General features: G+C 36.3%; 1 protein-coding gene across 1 annotated transcript in view; it reads right to left on the bottom strand.

Annotated features, from left to right (window-relative positions):
• The window catches only part of PROS1 (protein S (alpha)), a gene marked incomplete at its 5' end in the record, with an annotated part of 80390 nt that overhangs the window by 10770 nt on the left and 46571 nt on the right, over positions 1–23049 (bottom strand). Inside the window, 4 exons of the mRNA XM_006767262.1 lie at positions 4589–4757; positions 6734–6901; positions 12362–12551; positions 20577–20692. Of these exons, the coding sequence (XP_006767325.1) occupies positions 4589–4757; positions 6734–6901; positions 12362–12551; positions 20577–20692 (643 nt within the window). The remainder of the gene's footprint in view (positions 1–4588; positions 4758–6733; positions 6902–12361; positions 12552–20576; positions 20693–23049) is intronic.

Raw genomic sequence — 23049 nt, 5'->3', positions numbered from 1 at the left:
CTAAGCCGAACCTGGCTGGAGAACCTAGCGAGAGAACATGGCTGCAGAACCTGGCTGGAGAACCTAGCAAGAGAACATGGACACAGAACTTGGCTGGAGATGGTGGCTAGAGATCCTGGCAAGGCTGCTGATCAACTGAACGCTGTCTCCGTGTCATTCCTTCTTCGCCGACTCCGTCCACACCTTTGGGGAACCCCTGGACCTGCTGGGGTTGGACCCCAGCATCGGGGGGCTTCTCTTCCAGCACTGGAACCCTGGGCTGAGGAATCTGGTGTGGGGCTTGCTCATCATTGGAGGCCTCTGAAGCCTCGATAGCCCTCCTGATTAAAAACATGCTACACATGGGTGTCGGACCAAGCCGGTGCACGCCTTTGCCCCTCCTACCAGTTTCAATGTGCTTTCTTCTTTACTTCTCTAGTTGTACGACTTCCATTCAGTCAGATTTCAGGCAGTTCTGAATGATGGCTGTTCTGTATTTTAGTTGTAATTTTGATGTGGTTGTGGGAGGCAGTGAGTACCGGAATTTACCTATGCCGTCATCTTGGTTCTAGAACTAGGTAAAATTTTAACAACTTGCTAAAGTCTTAGTGGGAGCTAGTGTGATAAATAAGCTCTGGGAACTGCAGAAACACTATAAATTCATACCCATTCACAGGCTTTCTACACAGACCTTACTGGGTGCTCAAGAGAAAAACTAGGGGCAGAGAAAGAGTTTAAAGAGTGCCTTTTTCCTAGTGCAGGCCTGGGAAAGAGAAGCAGCAACCAGCAGGAAAGGCACAAAGTCCCACCCAGATCATTCTCTGTGTCTTCCACACAATTAAAGCCTTAAAGCATGGGGGAAAAGTCGAAAACCTGTCACCATTAGGACACATATGAAGACCCATGAACCTACAGATTATAGAAAGGAAACAAGAAAACAAAAACAATCTACCATGAAGAAGAAACAAAAAAATACCTGAATCCTAAACATCTCCCCACTGTTGTGAGGGAGAGAGACAATGAAAAGTCCAATCCTGAGCCCCAGGAATACAACACTCACCCAATGTTATATAGGCAGTTAGACAGACATGAGCAGAGCAAGGAAGATGGGCCAGATACAGAAACTCACCAGACCAGAAAGCCCTAGATGCCTAACAAGGAGCAAAACTCGGGGGGAAAGAACCTGATCCCCAGGGTAACCTTTCCTCCCCTAGTATATTGCTGGTCATGCAAGTTTAGAATACCGCCCCCCGCCCCCACCTGACCTTTTCCTTCCTAAAGATAACATCTAGGCCTCAGTTGTATTTCAACTCCAGGCCCAAAAAAGCAGCTAAACCAGACAAGTGATGCTATGGACCAGCTACATTGACTAATGACCCCCTGCCGTGGCACCAACCAATCAGTGGATACCAAACCCTGACAGGGCACACCTGGAAAGCTGATGAATATTCTATTGAGACCTTCCCCTGAGACCTCCCCTAAGATTTCCACCTGCAAGAGAGAGATAAGTATGCTCAGAATGAAGGACACAGTGCACACTCCCCTCCCCCCCACCTCCAGGGGAGTACACATGCACTATTCCCTTCACCCTCCTTCCTTCTAAGGGTCCCACAAGTCTTGCAACCACAGGAGCAATAGGCAGCAGCAGTTCGTCCAGGGCTAACCACCAAGCCCTGTCACCAAGCCCTCTTTTCTCTGACTATTCAGTGAGCCAAAGCATCCCAGCATAGGTTTTCCTATTGCTTCTTCTATGCCCTTCTTTGTTTTACTGTCCTAAGTATATTTTTGCAGCAGCCAGTAAATTCTTACTTACTTTGCTACACTTTGTCTCTCTATTGAAATATTTCCTTCAAGAAGACAAGACCCAAGGTTTCATCATCTCCCCAGTAACACTAAGACTTAATCTGTACCAGAATAATAGAGAATACTCCTCCCATCTCTAGCCTGAAACTCCCCAACCCCTCTAAGATGCTAGCAAATATTAAGGAATATTCACTCTGCTGGGTGAGGCAAGACCATGCAGAGACACTTTGTTGATGATGTCATAAAGAAAATACCTAGCCTGGCCCGAACTGGCTTAGTGGTTGAGCATCAACCTATGACCCAGGAGGTCATGGTTCAATTCCTGTCAGGTTGCAGGCTCGATCTCCCGGAGGGTGCATGTAGGAGGCAGCTGATCAATGATTCTCACTCATCATTGATGTTTCTCTCTCTCTTTCCTTCTCTGTCCTCTCTGAAATCAATAAAAATATGTGTGTGTGAGAGAGAGAGAGAGAGAAAGAGAGGGAGGGAGGGAGGGAGGGAGAGAGAGAGAGAGAGAGAGAGAATACCTAAACCTTAGGACAAATAAGCTATTAAGAAAAATCCTCTTCAGGAATATAACAGGATACAAAATTAACACCCAGAAATCTATGGCATTTTTATACACCAATAATGATCTCACAGAAAGAGAAACTAAAAAATCCATTGCAACAAAAAAATTAAGATACCTAGGAATAAACTTAATTAAAGAGTAAAAGACTGGGAAAACTATAAGACATTGAAAAAGAGATAGAGGAAGATATAAACAAGTGGAAGAATATACCATGTTCATGGATTGGTAAAATCAATATCATTAAAATGTCCATAAAAACCCAAAGCAATCTATAGATTCAATGCAATCCCCATTAAAATACCAATGGAATATTTCACAGACCTAGGACAAACTCTCCAAAAATTTATATGGAATAAAAAAGACCCCTAATAGCCCCAGCAATCCTGAGAAAGAAGAATAAAGTTGGAGGGATCACAATACCAGATACCAAGCTATATTACACAGCCACTATTCTCAAAATCAGGAAAGTCCACTGCATGGGAGAACATATTTGCCAATGTTATATCTGATAAGGGTTTAATCTCCAACATTTATAGGGAACTCATACAACTTAACAAAAAGAAGATAAACAATCTAATCAAAAAATGGGCAAAGGACCTAAGTAGACACTTTTCAAAAGAAGACATACAGAAGGCCAAGAGACATATGAAAACATGCTCAAAGTCACTAATTATCCGAGAGATGCAAATCAAAACAATGAGGTACCATCTCACACCTGTCAGAATGATGATCAACAAATCAACAAACGACAAGTGCCTGAGAGGATGTGGTGAAAAAGGAATCCTGGTGCACTGCTGTTGGGAATGTCAACTGGTGCCACTGTGGAAGGCACTATGGAGATTCCTCAAAAAGTTAAAAATGGAACTCCCATTTGACCCCTTAATCCCACTTCTAGAACTATAGCCAAGAAATCAGAAACACCAATCAGAAAGGATACATGCACTCCTATGTTCACAGCAGCACAATTTACAATAGCTAAGATATGGAAACAGCCTAAGTACCCATCAGCAGATGAGTGGATTAAAAAACCGTGGTACTTCTACACAATGGAATACTACACTGCTGTAAAAAACAACAACAAAAAACTCTTGCCATTTGCAACAGCATGGCTGGATCTGGAGAGCATTATGCTAAGTGAAATAAGCCAGTCAGAGAAAGATAAGTATCACATGATATCACTAATTTGTGGAATATAATGAACAACATAAACTGATAACAAAAATAGAGACATAGAAGCATCAAACAGACTGTCAACTTCAGAGGGAAGGCAGGGGAAGGTGGAGGGGGACAGGGTAAGAGATCAACCAAAAGGCTTGTATGGATGCATATAAGCATAACCAATGGACACAGACAATAGGGGGGTGAGGACCTATGCTGGGAATTGGGAGGAGGCTAGGAGAGGTCACTTGCGAGGGGAGGGAAAGGAGACATACGTAATACTTTCAAATACAGAATTTAAAAAAAAAAAACCTCTGGATTACCAACTGCTACTCTAAGCACAAGATAATATTAAAGGAATTTGAAAAGTAGCCACAGAAACAACAAAACCTAAGCTGCTCAACACTTGAGTAGATTGATCCATCATCCCTCAGTAAAGAACCTAACAAAAGTGGAAGTGTGCTCATTTCCAGATCTAAATGTTATTTATCTCAGTCTCTGCTGTTCTGCATAAGATGCCCACCTTTAAAACAAAAATTATGTGATGTGGAAGAAAGAATGAAAAAAGCAACACATGGTCAAGAGACAATGCAATCAACATGACAGACATTGGAACTATCAGACAGGGGATTTTAAAAAATTATAATTAATATGTTGAAGGCTCATTGGAAAAGATTGGACAACATGTATGAACAGAAAAGAAATTTCATGAGAGGTGAAAATTTTAAGAAAGAAGCAAATGAAAATACTAGAAATGAAGATGCATCCTTTTAATTATATTAATTAGTAGACTCAATACAACTGAGAAATTGTTGAAGCTTCAATTGAATTTACCCAAAATTAATCAGGCTATGTGCCAATAATCTTTAAATAATAACATAGGCATATTCAACTACTTTTTCCCTCAATATGCTGGGGAAATTTTTATAAAAAGTATATAATAATATGAATAAGCTTAATACTATGCCTGGCAAAAAGTAGGCACTCATAATGTTTACTGAAGGAATTACTGCTATTTGTCAATGAATAAATTTAGTCATTAATGAGAAAAGAGAGATAAAATGGGAAATCACTTACTATAATCTATGCTAAATTGAGCAACTCCAGAACCAGGATAGTAGGAACCTTTCTCCACAGTGATAAAACAATGCTTATTTTGTCTTTCTTGAATAATTTCATCTACTCTTGCAGTTCCTTGATTCATCAAATTCCAGCCTCGCATACATCCATCTAGACGAGGATTAATCTAACAAAATAGAATATACGTCAAGGAGTGCATTTTTAACTTGTCAGACTGATAGTGGCTTAACTGATTATACAAACGAGTTTTCACTTAGAGGGAAAATCTTTTCTTTTTGCATTTATCACACAGGTCTGTCTTGTCAATGTTTGAGTCTGATGGCAAGACAAATCTGTGTAGTAAATGCAATTAGAGAAAAATAGAAAGCAGCATAGAGCCCAGGGCCACAGCTAGACACATATATGGAACTTGAGAGCAGGAAAGTTACCCCTGCATGCCATAGAAGAGGCATGTAGGGCTTGAGGTATTAAAAATTATTAGGATCTTAATGGAGGCCTGTGATGACATAAACTCACTTTACCTGGAAAAGACTATCCATCTGAAGAACACTTTGAAAAGAAAATTTTAGATAAAATTCAAGATATTAAAAATATTTTTAAATGACATCAAAGAAAAGACTATCACTTTGAAAAGAAAATTTTAGGTAAAATTCAAGATATTAAAAATATTTTTTAAATCAAAGAAAAGACTATCAGATGCATAGTCTTTTCCAGGTAGTGAGTTTATGCCATCACAGGCCTCCATTAAGATCCTAATAATTTTTAATACCTCAAGCCCTACATGCCTCTTCTATGGCATGCAGGGGTAACTTTCCTGCTCTCAAGTTCCATATAGGTGTCTAGCTGTGGCCCTGGGCTCTATGCTGCTTTCTATTTTTCTCTAATTGCATTTACTACACAGATTTGTCTTGCCATCAGACTCAAGCATTGGCAGGACAGACCTGTGTGGTAAATGCAATTAGAGGACCTCATGTGTTTCCATTCTGTAGCCTCACCGTGGCATTCAGTCAGACTGAAGATATGTGGTGGCCATGTCATAAATAGTTGATTCTTTTTGAATCATTTATTTTATTGTTAAAGTGTCTGGATTTATCAATTTCAAAGAACAGGTATATTCACTCTGACATGGGTTAACTAATTCAGGTTTTATATCATATTACAGAAATCTTTTAACTTAAGGTAACTGTGAATTGCCATGAGTTGAAGATAGATATAAAATAGTAAATATTTAAGTTAAATCAGCAGGTGCAATTGGCAGATCCATGAATACAGATGAAATATTTAAAACTCTCTAAGGACAGTGATTAGTCTCCTTCATGAAACCTATTCAACAGTTATTAAACATCATATTCAGAAAATCATCTACTGTATGTAACTTCAATTTATGACAAGCTGCAGTCATACTGCTAGTAAAGATTTCTTAAATAAGAAAAGTTCCACCTTATATGCCATTCTTATCTCCCAAATTTAAGTTCTAAAGTAGACCTAAGAAAGCTCTTTAACTGACTTTATAAAATAATGTATTTGGGGATTCAAATATATGTAGTTTTATGTTTAATGGCTATGTATAATTATAATGTTAGCCGTGAATTAAAGCTCAAGAATTTAAAATTTTCTATTTCACTGCAAGCAAGAATAGAAAAAGGTGGTTCTCTTCCCAAAGTGGAAGACAAGCTTATCAATTATGTGAAGCATTGCTTCCAATGACTGACCAAGAGGCCTTTCAAGATCTCTGACAGTAGAGGAAGTTTCTTTAAGAAAATAGTTCAGTTTGTTAAAAATGTTCACCTTACTTCATTTTTGTAACAGTTGATATGTGGCTGTCCTTTTTATAATGCATCATGAGAACTTTCCCTATCATGTCTAATAAATGTTTTCCAAGTTCTGGTGCCAAAATAAAAAAATAAATAAAATAAAATTGCTGGAGGTTAAATGGGCTCAAAAATACTATACTCATTTTTCTGTTTTCTTAATATAACTTCAAGGGCCACTAATGTTATTTTTCCATGTTCAATTCAAGTTGTCACAGTTGGAGTGTTCAATAAAATAACTTCTTTTGACTTTGGCAATATCTTTACAAATCTATTACAAACAAAAGGAATTCATCCCTGATGAATGAATGTAAAAAGCTTGGATCCTTACCGGCTTAATGAGTGTATTCTTCAGTGTCCGAGGTAAGCCTGCAAAGTATACTTTGGTTTCTACAAATCCACTTGTAGACTTAAAAAGGCTCTCCGGTTTATTTATATTCATTATGGCTTCTCTAGCTATTTTCACACTAATACTCTGTTCTAATTCTTCCACAGAGACCTACAATTAAAAAGACAGAGATTATCAAACAACCAAACATCCTTGAATGTCATATTAAATACTAATTTTGAATAATCCTGTTAATATTCCAGTAAATAGTTTTCTAATCATGTTAATGTAATTATTAATTTGCCTCAATACATTTGTCAACTGATTATAGAGATGATAAAAATTGTTTTAAATGAATAGTACATGATTAAAAATGAAATGACTGTATTTTCAAGTTTAAAAAAATCAATGTTATTCTGTTAAGTTTAAACATCCAATTAAAATATGTATCCTTCAAGCCAGTATGTCATAAAATGGATAGTTTTTAAAAAGTGAGTCACTCTACAAAATCTTAGAAAATGTTTGTGTTCTTACTTGACAATTGTATTATAGTACACATAAAGAATCAATAATGTAAATAAATTATTCATATAAATTAAGAGAAATCAGTACATCCATCATTCTGGTTATTACACAACAAATAATATTTTGTTTCAAAATTCCAAAGTAATTGAGATCATTAGGAACCACAAAACATGAAATTTTAATTTTTTTTCCAATTTTGAAAGTAGTGTGGGTTCTAAAATAAAGGTTGGTAGTAATGGTAAACAACAATTAAGAAATCCTATAAAGGCAATCCAAAGAACCATTGTTGCAATCTCATGTAAAACTGTATTATTCAACATGCAAATTTTTCATTTACTAATTATTAATGGAGGCCAAACAAAAGGCATATTAAAACACCACTATAGAAAGAAATCCTATGCTCTAAAGCAAAATAAATTTGGTAGCATGTACAGATTTAGGCAGTGTATACTCTCTCCTTAATATAGCTAATCAAAAAATAGATCTAGAGACAGAGAAGCATCGATCGATGCTCAAATCTCAGAGGGAAGGCAGGAGAGGGTGAAGCTAAGGGGGAGAGATCAACCAAAGGACTTGTATGCATGCATATAAGCCTAACCAATGGATACAGAACGGGGAGGGTCATATAAGCATAACCAGTGGAAACAGACACTAGGGGTGTGAGGGGTACCAGCAGGGTGTGGGGGGCAATGGGAGGATAAGGACACATTTATAATACCTTAATCAATAAAGGAAAAAAAATATATATAGCTAATCATGTCACTTTGCCCTAATGACTATTCCCTCTTTGAAAGAAATTTCTTAAAAAAAAAAAGAAAGAAAGAGGCAAAAATAGATCTAGAGACAGAGAAGCATCGATCGATGCTCAAATCTCAGAGGGAAGGCAGGAGAGGGTGAAAAAGAAAGAAAGAGGGGGGGAGGGAGAAGATGTTCCTAATAACCTGGGTTCTTCTGCCTTCTTATGATTTCTTCTCAGTCTCCTTGCTAGATCCTCCTCTTCTTCTCAATCTCTATAAGCCCCAGAGCTCAGCTTCCTGACCTTTTTCCTTTAGCCGCGCAAGTATTACTAAATGGGAACTCTATGCTCCACTCTAGGGCATTTGGAAAATGTGGGGTGGAGGGGGTACTTTTAGTTGTCACAAAGAGTAGGAAGTATGCTGACATTGTAATATGAAGGATAATTGTGCAAAATAAATAATAAAAAATCCAATATCCTGCAAACCTTCTAAATAACCATACTGGATATTCTTGTAGGGCAGCAGTTCTCAACCTGTGGGTCGCCAACCTGTGGGTCGCGACCCCTTTGGGGGTCGAACGACCATTTCACAGGGATCGCTTAAGACCATTGGAAAACACATATATAATTACATGTTATTCATTACTCTATGTATAAGAGCAATTAATTTATTAATAAACCACCAAAATAATTTAAGGATTAAATTACTATTACTGATGGCAACCCCATTTATGCAGTTATGGTATTTGAGCTGCCAGTACAATACTCAGCATAAGTCTTCATTTATAGCTTCCACATTATTCATTATTCTATGTATAAGAGCAAGATTTGACAAGTATTATACTTGTATTGAACATTTACAAATTGAAATATATATTCTTATAAATTGCTTTCCTTCATGTATATAATAATTGAAGCATTCTATTGGTTTCTATTAGGGATATGTGAAGGTGGTTTTCATTATTGATGCATTTCATTATAGGACAGTAAAAGAACATTATAAATATTTGGGCAATGGATGAGAGAGTTTAGAACCGCCAGTTGATATACTCAATTTCATGGCCTTTAACCCTCTCTTTATGCTAAATATTTGAAAGTTTATATGTACCTTGAAGGCTTGACCTTAAAAATATACCCAGAATCAGATCACTTCTCACCACTCACATGATCAATACTCCAGCCGAAACCACTATCTTCTCTCTTCTAGGTTATGTCAATGGTCTCCTGGCTTCGTGTCCTGTTCTACCCTTATTCTCTACTATCTAGTTTCCACAAAGCCATGAGGACCTAATCAAGATTATCTTTAAAAATGCAAATTAGATTATGTCATGTCTCAAAATCATCCAATATCTTTCTACTTAGCATAAAATCCAAGTCGTCGTGCTCGCTTCAGCAGCACATATACTAAAATTGGAACGATACAGAGAAGATTAGCATGGCCCCTGCGCAAAGGATGACACGCAAATTCGTGAAGCGTTCCATATTAAAAAAAAAAAAAATCCAAGTACTCACTATGTTCTCCAACCCTACATGATGTTATTCCAGATCATATTTCTAACCTCATTTTATACATGCTCTCTTTCTGTCTCACTCCCCTGCATCTACACGGATCTTTGTGTTATTCCTCAAACACATCCTCTTGCCTAAGACTCTGTATTTGCTGTTCATATGGCGCAGAATCATCTTTCCCCATATATTTCTCATGACTTTTGCCTCAAATATTTGGTCAAATGTAATCTAATCAGAGATAGCTTTCCTGATTCCATTTGCACATTCACCATCATCATTCTCTATTGCCTGGCCTTCTCTTTTTCCTCAAAGCATTCATTATATCTGACATATCTATTTATTTGTGTATTTGTGGTTTTCATCTCACCACTACTAGAATGAAAGTTCCATAAGAGCAGTGACTTTATTTTATTCACTGTTGTATCCTCACCACCTAGACAGAATATCACATAAAGTACAATAAATATTTTGCTAAATGAATGAAATTATTATATATAGATTTCCAACCAATATTAGGATTAAACCCAAATATGAGATATAATAATCATTTTAAACAATCAATATTTATTTATTTGCGTTATAGTCATTCTAAATACTTAATAATTACACATTCTATTCACTTTAGCTGAATTATAAAATAATTGTCATGCATTTCAATTTTGATTTATTTTTAAAGTATTTTATTTTAAAATTTTAAATAATTTAAAATTAGTGAAACAGTCATTTTATAGTAAATACTCTACTAACTTAAAATATTTATTTCAAATAATTTCTGTGCTGAATAAATTTGTTCAGCAAAATAGTATAATTTATTAATTAACCATCAAAATTATAAGCTGGTAAAATAGCACGTGGTAATTTTTAAAAACAAAAGATATAGAATGAGAGAAAAAATCCTACTTATATGGTGGGGAGGAATTTATAAATTGTTAAAATATTGAATTAAGAATTTAAGAAAAACTACCAATACCAAATTTATTACCAGATTAAAGTTTTTCTCTGACTTGTTTATAGTTCTTACATTTTATTTTTATATAAACTTGCATTGTTTATAAAGGAATAATTTAATTAAAATGTTTTAATTGAAACATGGATATACATTAAATAGTTTCTTTTAAACAAGGATCATAAACATAGGGGACAAAATGCATTAAACTGAATTGCTGCCTTACATCCAACCATTAATCTTGCCTTCAACAGTATGATTCATTGACAATTTTTTGTTTGTTTTTAAATATTTCCCTTCTGTTTTCTTGATTCTTGTATTAAATTTATGGGGTGACGTTGGTTAATAGAATCATATAGTTTTCAGGTGTAGATTTCTAAGATATAAGATCTGTGTGGCCACCACCAAAGTCAGATCTTCTTCTGTCACCATATATTAGGTCCCCTTTTATAAATAAAATTTTAAAAAATACAATCTACAACTCATGTTGTTAATCTCACAGGTAAATATTTACCTTCTTCCTTATACATAATATATTCTACTTAGACATTTATCAAAATTCTCCTCCAAGCAGCTATTTTCTATTTGTATAAACTCATTGGGGGAAAATGTTTATCCTCTTGCTGAAAGTGATTTTAGTGATTTGAGATATGTGTTTGGGACATTAGGCAGTAAAATATATCCTTTAGCTAGGTTCATAAACTGCTCTTGATACAGGGGTAATAGGAGAGACATAGTAGCAAAGCATCTAATGAGAGCATACAAAGTCAGAAAATTTTAGTGATTTTTCTGACAGCTGCATCTAAACCTGTGCAGACAGTATTCTTTTAGAGTTAGGAACCCAAAATCTATGGCTATCAAAGGACAGAAAGCCCTTCTTTGGTGAAGCACATTTGTGCTCAACTGGCTTTATCACTCCTTCGACTGTAGCATATTTCACATTACATTGCCTTAGTCCATAAACCCACACAGATACGGACAACTAATTCATAAGGCAACATCAACTACTAAATTGTGAGGTGCTAAGTTCAAGAGTAAGAAAGACCAGTTCTTAGGAACTTAGCACTTTGAAAGTGCTCACTTTAAGTTTATTGAATATATGAGTGCATGAGTGGGTAAATAATGGAATGAAATAATTTAGTGATGACTTCACATGGCATCGCCACATGGACTTCTCATCAGCTCCCACAGGCATAGAAAGTTTCCTCTTTGGGGTACCACTAAGGTGAAGCTGATCTTAGCTATCCTCTCCTGGAAGTAATGATTGGTTCTATTGCAGAAAAGAATTCTCCTCACTATAGACTTGCAGTAATTCCTTCTCAAAGAAAATCTCCACTATGATCCAGATGATTAAAATGTTGTTATTGATTATTAAATTGAAGGCTCATGCTTAGGGATTATCTAAAAATGCCAGTTTCTAGGCACTCTGATTGCTACCAGCTAATGTAAACTATACAAACTGATTATCTATCTGCTAATATTTAAAGCTGAAGTAACTTTGATTTTGTTCCTAAGTGTAGTTCTTTACATTTAAAAAAAAAAATTGTTGGCTATCCAGTATACCTGTCCTTGATCAGTGGTGTCTTTACATAAACTAGTTTGCCAGCTAATAATCTCTGAACTATTCACCCAGTGACAGACACTAAAAGGGGTAAGAAGCTAAAGACAGACAAGGTCAGGCAAATAACTGGAAACAACTTCAGTTATGAGAAATCTTAAATGCATTAAGGGAGGTTATCCTTCCTCAGACTGTTTCATGGATTTGCAGTACATAGAATATACTTCATAAAACATCAGATTAAAACCAAATCCACTTAGGTTTGGTAGCACTAAACCTAATAAAAATAAATTATTAATGATTTTATACAAACTGTGTCAAAGTGGACAGATTCTTTATGAAATCTCAACAACGTACCATATGCCATAGACCATTATTAATAACTTGGCCTCCAGTTGTGATTTGGGTTGTATGTTCATTCTTAAACTGAATTTCAAGCTTTCCGCCACGAAGTGCAATCAGGAGCCAAGCTGAGTGGTCAAGAGCTTCTGTAAACAGGATAACACCTTCGGAATCATATGTCCGGAAATCAAATGTGGCTGAAAATCTAAATAACGGACAAAGAGAGAGCCTTAATAGTGAGAACATGGAAGGCTCAATTATTATTCTTTTTTTTCTTGTACTGGCAAAAAGCAGTATGTTGAGTCAACTACTTCTGTCCCTGGAATTAATAAAAGAAAAAGGCAGAATTAGATTGTTGGTGTATTATCTCCGGCTCCATGTGTGTTTAAAATCAAGTTATTAAATTTTCTTGCTTATTATTGGAGTCTTTTTTTCCCCCAAAGAACAGATACTTTGGTAATGTTTCATCTTTTTTTTTGGCATTTGTTTTGGAGGCACTCTTTCAAATGTTGGAATTAAGGCACATGTACAAATATTAGACATATTGAATCTCTTCTGGAACCTTTTATACACTATATAATCCGATTAAGATTCTTTTATTGCTGTATCTGTAAGTGGTTAGTGAAAGATATTACAAGTTCATGACTGGTTTATCCATCAAGAAGCATATTCTCCCTATGATTTCATACATGTCAGGAAGGAATCACTCAGCATCTGAATGATTGCAAACACAGTTAAGCTTTCATGTGTGGTAGAAAAGGTAAAGTCAAAAGCTTTAAAATTTATCTATTAGCTTGATTTCAAAGGGTCTCCCAAACTCTAATAGCATAAATCACTATACTAGATTACATGGTAAAAAAGTTTAAAAGCTATAGTCTAATATTAGCAAATCAAATACAACAATACATTGAAAGGATCATATAGCATGATCAGGTAGAATTTATTCCAGGGATATAAGGATGATCCAACATCCACAAATCAATCAATGTGATACACCACATTAACAAAATGAAGAATAAAAATCATATATTGTCCCCATAGAAACAGAAAAAATATTTGCTAATATTCAACATCCATTTATGGTAAAAACTCTCAACAATGTGGGTATAGAGAAAAACATAGCTCAACATAATAAAGGCCATATGACATACCAACAGCTAACAACGATACTCAATTGGGAAAAGTGAAAGCAGAAACAAGACAAGGACGCCCACTCTTGCCACTTTTATTAGACTAGAGAAAGAAATAAAAGGCATCCAAGTCAAAAAGGAAGAAGTAAAACTCACTATTTGGAAATGGCACATATATAGAAAACCCCAAAGATTCCATCAAAAAAACTGTTAGAACTAATAAATGTTCAGCAAAGCTGCAGGAAATAAAATTAGTGTACAGAAACCTGTAGTGTTTCTATATGCTAATAACACACTATCAGAAAGAGAAATTAAGTGAACAATCCCATTTACAATGTTATCAAAAAGAATAAAATACGTGTACCTAGGAATTAATTTACCTAAGGAGGTGAAATACCTATACACTGAAAAGTGTAAGGCGCCAATAAAAGAAACTGAAAAAGACACAAATAAATGGAAAAACATTTTGTGCTGATTGACTGGAAGAATTATTATTGTTAAAATATCCATACTACTCAAAGCAATCTACTGATTCAGTGCAATCCCTATTAAAATCCCAATGGCTCCGCCCTCCAGCGACAGGGCCCTGTTTCCCAAGGCAGAAGGGTCTGGCCCTCCACAATCCTCCTTCTCCTGACACTCACTGTTCTCATCTCTCACTGGGGCTGGGTTTGTTTTCTTTCCTCTTTCTCCACCCACCTCTATCTCTAGGTGTCTCCCTGTGTCTGTCTTTGTCTAAACCCCCTCCAGCGTGCTCTCTCTCTCTCTCTCTCAATCTCTGTTCTCTCTCTCTCTCATTCTTCCCCTTTCTCCCCTCTCAGTCTCTCTCTCCCTTCTCTGTTTTTCTGTCCTTTGGTCATTCTCCCTCTCCCCCCCGGCTCCCTCCGCTTTCTCCACTGGAACTCTCTGTCTCTCCCATCCCTCAGAACCTCCACTTCTCCATCCCTGTAGGTCCTCTTTCTCTCCCTCTCTACCTTCCTGGTCCACAGCACACCCTCTCCCATTCCACAGTCTCTCTCCCCTTTTAGCCCCTTTTGAAGAGCACTGTCCAGTTCCATACCTAGGTACCCCCATGGCCATCTGGGCAGGGGGAACCACCTATTCAGTCCCCATGAGCTGTCTCCTCAAATCCCAGCCACAAAAAAATTCCAATGGCATTTTTCACTAAACTAGAATAAATAATTTTAAAATTTGTATGGAACCACAGAACTTTCCCAATAGCTAAAGCAAGCTAGAGAAAGAACAGAGCTGGAGGTGTCACACTTCCTGATTTCAAACTACACAGCAAAGCTATAGTAATCAGAATGGTATGATATTGGCATAAATATAGACAGATCAATGGAACAGAATTGAGAGTCCAGAAATAATCCCACACATTTATGGATAACTAATTCATGAAAAAGAAGTCAAAATCATACAATGGAGAAAGGACAGACTTTTCAATAAGCGATGCTGGGAAAATTGGATAGCCCCCTGCCAAGCAATGAAACTATACCACTATCTCACACCATACACAAAAATTAAATCAAAATGAATTAAAGGCCTAAAGCCATAAAATACACAGAAGAAATATAGCAGGTAAGCTTCTTGACATGTGTCTTAGCAATGTTTTTGTGAATCGACTCCAAAGGAAAGGAAAACAGAAGTTCAAATGGACAAATGGGACCAGATCAAACTAAAAAATTTCTACAAAGCAAAGGAAACCATCATCAAAATGAAAATGCTACCTATTGAACTGGAGAAGATATTTGCAAACTATACATCCAAGTGGATTAATATGTAGAATATGCAAAGAATTCACAAAACTCAACAACCACAAAAATCAACCAACTTTAAAAAATGGGCAGAAAATCTGACTATGTATTTCCCAAAGACATACTGATAGCCAACTGGCACATAAAAAGATGTTCAGCTTCGCCGGAACCGGTTTGGCTCAGTGGATGGAGCGTCGGCCTGCAGACTGAGGGGTCCCGGGTTCGGTTCCGGTCAAGGGCATGTACCTGGGTTGCGGGCGCATCCCCAGTGGGAGATGTGCGGGAGGCAGCTGATTGATGTTTCTCTCTCATCGATGTTTCTGACTCTCTATCTCTCTCCCTTCCTCTCTGTGAAAAATCAATAAAATATATTTAAAAAAAAAAAAAGATGTTCAGCTTCACTAATTATTAGAAAAATGCAAATCAAAACCACAATGAGATAGCACCTCATACCTGTTAGAATGGCTATTATCAAAAATACAAGAAACAACAATTGTTGGAGAAGAGGTGGAGAAAAGAGAACTCTCACAGACTGTTGGTATGAATGTAAATTAGCACACCACTATGGAAAACAGTATAAAGATTCCTCAAAAATTTAAGAAGAGAGTCACCATATGATCCAGCAATTCCACTGCTGTGTATTTATTCAAAGAATACAAAACACTAATTTGAAAAGATAAATGCACCCATATGTTCACCGAAGCATTATTTACAATAGCTAAGATATAAAAAACAAAACGACCTAAGTGTCTGATGGATGAATGGATAAAGAAAATGTGGTACACACACACAACGGACCACTACCCAGCCATAAAAAGAATTAAATCTTGCCATTTGAGACAAAACAAATGGAGTGAAGTAAGTTAGATGGAGAAAGATTAATACTGCAAAATTTCACTCATGTGTGGAATCTAAAACAAACAAATAAACAACAACAACAAAAATGAGCAAAAACAAACTCAAACATATAGGTAAGGACAGGTTGGTGGTACCAGAGGAGAATTGGGTGGGGAGTGAGTGAGAAGTCTGCAGGGGTCAATTTTGTGGTAAAAGACAATAACTAGATTTTTTGTGGTGATCACTTTGTAATATATACAAATATCAAATTACTAGAGGCCCGATGCACGAAATTTGTGCAAGAGTAGGCCTTCCTTCCCCTGGCTGCTGGTACCAGCTTCCCTCTAGCACTCAAGACCCAGGCTTTCCTCCAGCACTTAGGACCCAGGCTTCACTCGCAGCCTTGGCTTCGTCCAGAAGTTCATCTGGAAGGATGACCAGTCTAATTAGCATATTATACTTTTATTATTATAGATAATGTTGTACACCTGAGACATACTATGTCATATATCAATTTTACCTTCAAAGAAACAGATAAAGTCTAGCTATGTGTTCTGGGGTATCAGAGCTCTGGCAATGCCTGTTAAAGACTCTGGACATATATGTAGCTACCACAAGGGAGGAAAAATCTTAATGCTATATTTTTAAATAACACATATTGATTCAGTGCCCATAGGACATTTTCGAATGAGAATCACCAATAAAGTTTCCAAGGGACCAGCAAATCAAAATAACTGAAAAAAGACAAAAGAAATAGGAAAGTACTGGTATAATGATTAGTTAAAATAAAGATAATTTAACTTAAAAAGTTCGGATTTCAAATAATTGCTAACTAAAGTAAAGAATACACACCTTATCCCCACATATAGTAATAACAACCTAGACACCATTTGCAATGGGAAACAGATCTACCTCAAATGGAACAAAGAAAAGGTGATAGGAAATATTCTAAAGACGTAAATGTGAAGTAAAGTGTGTTGAATGGATAGCAATGTAGTGGAAATTCACTGAACCCAAATTATTTTATAAGAAAAAGAATTTTGCTTAGAATAAGTGCTTCCATTCTTTTTCACACTCATCACATCTTGCTGACGCAAAGCATGTGTTATCTTGCCAAAAACCTTAATCTGTGTATGCTCAGAATTTTCCATAACTTGATCCTATTATGGAGATAATTTCCATCTCTTTGTAAAATCATGCTAAACCAGTAATTCTGAGTCCTGTTCTGTATGTTTTCTTTCTGAAATACATCAATATGCTGATTCATCACATTGGGGAACAATTCACTCTTTGTCAGAAGTATTATAGAGTAAAAAAATAGTGAATCTGTACTTTTGGGTAGAGTATCTGATTACAGGAAACAACAGAGGGATTTGCAAAAAATAAATAAATAAAGCGTTAGCTTGTTCTTCGTGTTGATTACAGGTGAGGTTCATAAAAAATTCATCAAGCTGCACATTTCAGACATGTCCATTTCTGTATATATTATATCTCAATAAAAAGCTAAACTAAGTAACTAATAAAATAAATAATACCAGGAAAAATAATTATTTGGCCAATCTGATCCACTGTTAGAGCCCAAGCTATTATGAATTGTCTCTGAAAAAGCAATACCCCTGAACATGCCTGAAAGTATGCAAACATTATTTTTTTCTCTGTCATTCTCATTATTTGCATAGCAAGGAATACTGTCTCCAGTCTATCTTATCAGACAATACTATTTGCTCTGAGATATTAAAGGGGAAAATCAGGTCATAGTGGAAAATGAGTGTTGAAGGAGCACAATTACATCAGGGAATCTTAGAATAAATTTCAATGATTCTTAATGCAAAGATTTTTATGAATTTATAGTTAATGAATAATCACTTATATATAATGAATTAAATTCTAGGTCACCATGCTTATTTAATTAAAATATTTTAAAATTTGGACTCTATAGCCAGTCTAAACATGGTTTCTTTACATTATTCCAACAAACCTCCAATTTCATTTCTTCAAAGAGTGTATGACTCTAAGACCCAGCACCAGCACCAGCCTGCCTTGCTTCATAGCTGGGCCTCACCTGGGCACTTCCAAACCTGATACAAATAGGAGGAATCTGAAGATCTCTCTACTGACAATGCACCTTCCTGGAGACCCAAGAGACAATACACCCAGTGGACAGCTTCAGACCATACCAGATTACAACTCTGCACATCCACAAGCAACACACTCAAGGGGCCGACTCAATTTGCACCAAAGCCCCACAGAAGCAAGTCCTGCTCTATAGGGGTGTTTCCTACAGCAGCTCTTCTGCTGTAGTTGCAGCTGGTTCTCACAGCCAATTGGCCGGAAGGTCAATTTCTCCCAGTGATGCCAATAGCAATCAAGTTTCAACTACAACAAGACTCTGCACACAGCACACAAAGGGGTGCAACTAGAGGGCTTACCTCAGGTGACTGGGAAGGCTGAGCCACTGGGCCCTATAGGACACCTACTACACAAAGCCACTCTACCAACTCCAGGAGAAATAGCAGTTCTACACAACACATACAAACAAACAGAGGGAAATAGCCAAAATGCGGAGACAAAGAAACATGTCACAAATGGAAGAAAGCAAACTACTAGATACAGAGTTCAAAACCATGGTTATAAGATTACTCAAGGATTTTCATGAGACCTTCAAGGGACTTAGTGAGACTTGCAAGGATCTTACTGAGAAGCCAAAAACATGGTAAAGGACCATTCAGAAATTAAGCATATACTAACTGAAATAAAGAATAATTGACAGGGATTCAATAGTAGAGTAGAGGGTTCTGAGAATCAAATCAACGATTTGAAATATGAGAGAGCAAAAACACCCAATCAGAAGAGCAAAAAGAAAAAAGAATCCAAAAATATGAAGAGAGTGTAAGGAGCCTCTGGGACAACTGCAAGTGTACCAAGATTCAAATTATGGGGGGCCAGAATGAGAAGAGAGCAAGATATTGAAAACCTATTTGAAAAAATAATGACAAAACTTCCCCTACCTGCATGTAATATCTTAATCAATAAAAAATATAATTTAAAAAAACAAAAACCAAACAAAATAAAATAAAATATCAAGGCCTAAAGACAAAGAGAGAGGCTTAAAAGTAGCAAGAAAAAAAGCAGTTAGTTACCTGCAAGGGAGTGCCCATAGAAGTGTCAGCTGATTTCTCAACAGAAACTTTGCAGGCCAGATGGGAGTGGCAAGAAATATTCAAAGTGATGAATAGCAGGGACCTAGAAGCAAAATCACTCTACCCAGCAAAGCTATCACTTAGAATTGAAGTTGAGATAAAGAGCCTCACAGACAAGAAAAAGCTAAAGGAGTTCATCACCACCAAAACAGTAATACATGAAATGTTGAAGGGTATTCTTTAAGAAGAAGAAGAGAAAAAATCCACACAAACACCAGGAGGGTGAGGGCATGAGTGCGGGGGTTGGGGGGCAATGGGGGAGTAAGGACACATATGTAATACCTTAATCAATAAAGAAAAAAAATTCTATATAATAAAAGCATAATATGCTAATTAGACCAGATGTCCTTCCGGACGACCTTCCAGACAAAGCTGGGCTGCAAGGGAAGCCCAGGTCCTGGGTGTCTGCTGGCGGCTAGAGAGAAGCCTGGGTTCTGGGTGTCTGCTGGCGGCCAGAGAGAAGCTTGGGTCCCAGGTGCCAGAGGGAAGCCCAGGTCCCGGGTGCCAGAGGGAAGCCGGTGCTTGCAGCTGGGGGAAGGAAGGCCTACTCTTGCACGAATTTCATGCATCAGGCCTCTAGTGTAACAATAAAATGACAATAAAAACATATATATCGGCAATTGAATCTAAAAATCAAAATAAACGAACAAGGAATCTAATGGACAAAATAAACTGGTGAATAAAATAAAATCAGAGTCATGGGAATGGAACAGACTGAAGATTCTCAGAGGGAAAGGGTTGGGGGATCGGGAAGATATTAAGCAAAGATCTTATTGGCATATATGCATTACCTATAGTCACTGACAATAGGGTGGCAAAGGCCTGGGGTGGGGCAGGAACTGGGTGGAAGGGGACAATGCGGGGGGGAAAGAGGGACATCGGTAATACTCTCAACAATAAAGATTTTTTAAAATTATTCTGTAGAAATATTTATATTGGGAAGAATGCTTATAGTGAACTGGTATTTGGGGAAAAAGCAGATTATAATACTACATGTACAGGATGACTTCAATGTTTGTCAAAGAATAAATACATATGTATAGGTATAAATAAATAAATAAATAAATAAGGAAGACTGAAGGATCACTAGGAAGGCCAGTCTAGAATGATCCAAATTGGTTCTAGCATGAAAATTATATGTGTGAAGGAGCAAATTAACTTTATGGTTCCCCAAGTGATCTGAATGATAATATACCTAAATCATCTGATTTATAATGCAATTTCATACATTTCAAACTTTTGTAGTCCCCTCCTTCTTCTGTTCTAACCTGACTACTGCTAGAAATTATCATTGACAGTGGTGCCTTACCTGATAAAATCCGGTAAGCGAAATTTTAGATATAAAACAACCCCTACGAACTGCTCTGCCAAGTAAAGGAGTTCATAATTTTTCTCAAGGTTCAAGGAAAGGCACACTGGAACAGCCTGGAGAAAAGAAAAGAAAACAAACAAAACCTATAGTTAACTGCTTGTTTTTTGTCAGATTATGCATCCTTTCTCTGATTCCTAGTGTTCTTGTCAAATGTATCCTCCATGATACACTAAAATGAATTAAAGACACCCTGGCAATAATAAAGCAATAACCTTTACTTCCTCGTCTAGTCTAGCAGTGGAACCCCCAAAAATACGTGTTTTTTAAAATTTTGTTCAATGTGCATGGCTTTGTATTTTTGTCTTTAATATTTCCTTTATAAATCGCAGCCCCAAAACACGAACTTTTTCCTCTAGTAATAAGCGATCTCTTATTTAACTGATATAGGTATCAGACCTTCCATGAATTATGTCTGAAAATAATTTTTATTTGGAGTCAGAAGTAGGTGGGAAAATTAATGTACCAATAAATAGGTCCGCATTTATTCACTCATTCATTATTAAGCAAAAAATTTCTCTGCAAAAACTGTGTTATCTAGGTAGCAAAGGGAATACTGAAAAACCTGGATAGAATAAATAGAAATGAGATATCATCATAGTCTCCAAGGAAGCTACAAAAACAGTGATTTAGAATCATTAAATCTGAAATTAAGTACTTTTTTTCCTAAAAATAAAAATAAACATTAAAATGGAAAGTCTTATAAATGGCTATTTTGGAAGGAATTATGTACATAGCACTGTATTAAATCTAGGTCCAGAAATAACATTTAATTTCCTCTTAGAACTTTAATAAATCTATTCTGAGGCAGATGGTGATGTTTAACTACAACAAATACTTAAATCATAAGAGACTAAGTTACAAAATAGACATTCACACAGCATGGCATTTCAATTAAGTACTGTACTATTAAAGTCAGTACATAGGCATCTTACCTTATCTTCCTTTATCAAGTAGGTAGAATAATATTGAATGTTATATTTTGGGGGTACTTAAGCTTTGTCTTGATGATTAAATCATTATTAAAGATTTTTGTCTCTTTACTGTTTGCCTCAGAATCATATAAATTTCACTTTTACTTGAAAAAAGTAAAGGAGATACAATAATTGGACTAAGGATCATTAACACATGATCCTTATTTTTAAAAAAATAGCTTCAGAGATTGATCTATTCATTTCAATAAAGGAAAAACTAGAATCTACCCCCAACATTCAATTTCTGAGTCAATTATGTGTTAAATCTGAGTAACTAAAAGCAAATTTAAGAGATACAGATTAACAAAGTCAAACTCTCTGAATTTTGATATATGTAAGCCCCACTAAATCTTCTAGTCTGACAATGTTTCTACCCAAGATTTTATGACAACTCTTGAAAGTACTAACATGCCTAAGGCTTGATCAAAGTTGTCAGAATGGTGAATAAAGAAAAGTGGACACTGAGAAATGTTTTCATTAAAGTTTCTATGGAAGATTCTGTTTCTCACAAAGACCAGTATAAACCTCAGCTTTCCTTAAGTTTCTTAAATAAGCATATATTTTGTATTTTGTAAATGTACATGCTGTACTCTCTGAACTGTGACCCTGCAGCTTTTATTTTTACCCAGCCACTAATTATTCCCAATTGTTTACAACTTTACACATCCATAATTAGTAAATAGATTGTGACTCAGAGCCTGGATGGAACTACAGAAATTATTGTAGAACATCTGTATTTTCCTGACTTATCTCAGCTCTGTGGAAATCAGTAACTGGATCTCTTATTTTAGAAAAGAGATGTTAAGTTTAGCATTGCAAAATGTTACCTCACAACTCTTCTGATCTTGGGCAAGTTTGAATCCTTTCTTCCCATCACAGTAACAAGAATAACCTCCAGGGGAATTCTGTGAAGAAAAAGAGGGGAGGAGAAGGAAGGGGAGAAGAAGGAAGGGGAGGATGGGAAGATAGGGATGAAAAGATCCCTTTTAATTGAAGGTCAATGTAATTGAGAACTAAATGATAATATCAAAACCATTTGACTCTACATGATGCAATGATTAATAGAGGCATTAAATTAAAGGGCATACCTGTATTCTTATTTTTATTAAAAACTCACTGTGCTATATTACCTCCCATATTGTGAAATCTTGTATAATGATCCCTGTCCCCACTTCATATTTTGAGAAAGTCATTCTTGAAAAGTTGTAACAATATTCTTTAGCTAAAGCCCACTACTAAGATCCTGACCTTTTCGATGAATGAACCAATGATGTCTCTGAAAATTTCCAAATTCATAAATGCTATTATAGCACACAACGGTTAAAAACTAAACCCCAATATTAGTGATCCCTCAATGCATGCTATTATAGCACACAACGGTTTAAAACAAAACCCCAATATTAGTGATCCCTCAATGCCATTAAAATGTATGATTAAAG

The sequence above is a fragment of the Myotis davidii genome, unplaced genomic scaffold (assembly GCF_000327345.1).
Source record: "Myotis davidii unplaced genomic scaffold, ASM32734v1 scaffold482, whole genome shotgun sequence".
Taxonomy (NCBI): domain Eukaryota; kingdom Metazoa; phylum Chordata; class Mammalia; order Chiroptera; family Vespertilionidae; genus Myotis; species Myotis davidii.
This window is presented reverse-complemented; position numbering and strand designations above follow the sequence as displayed.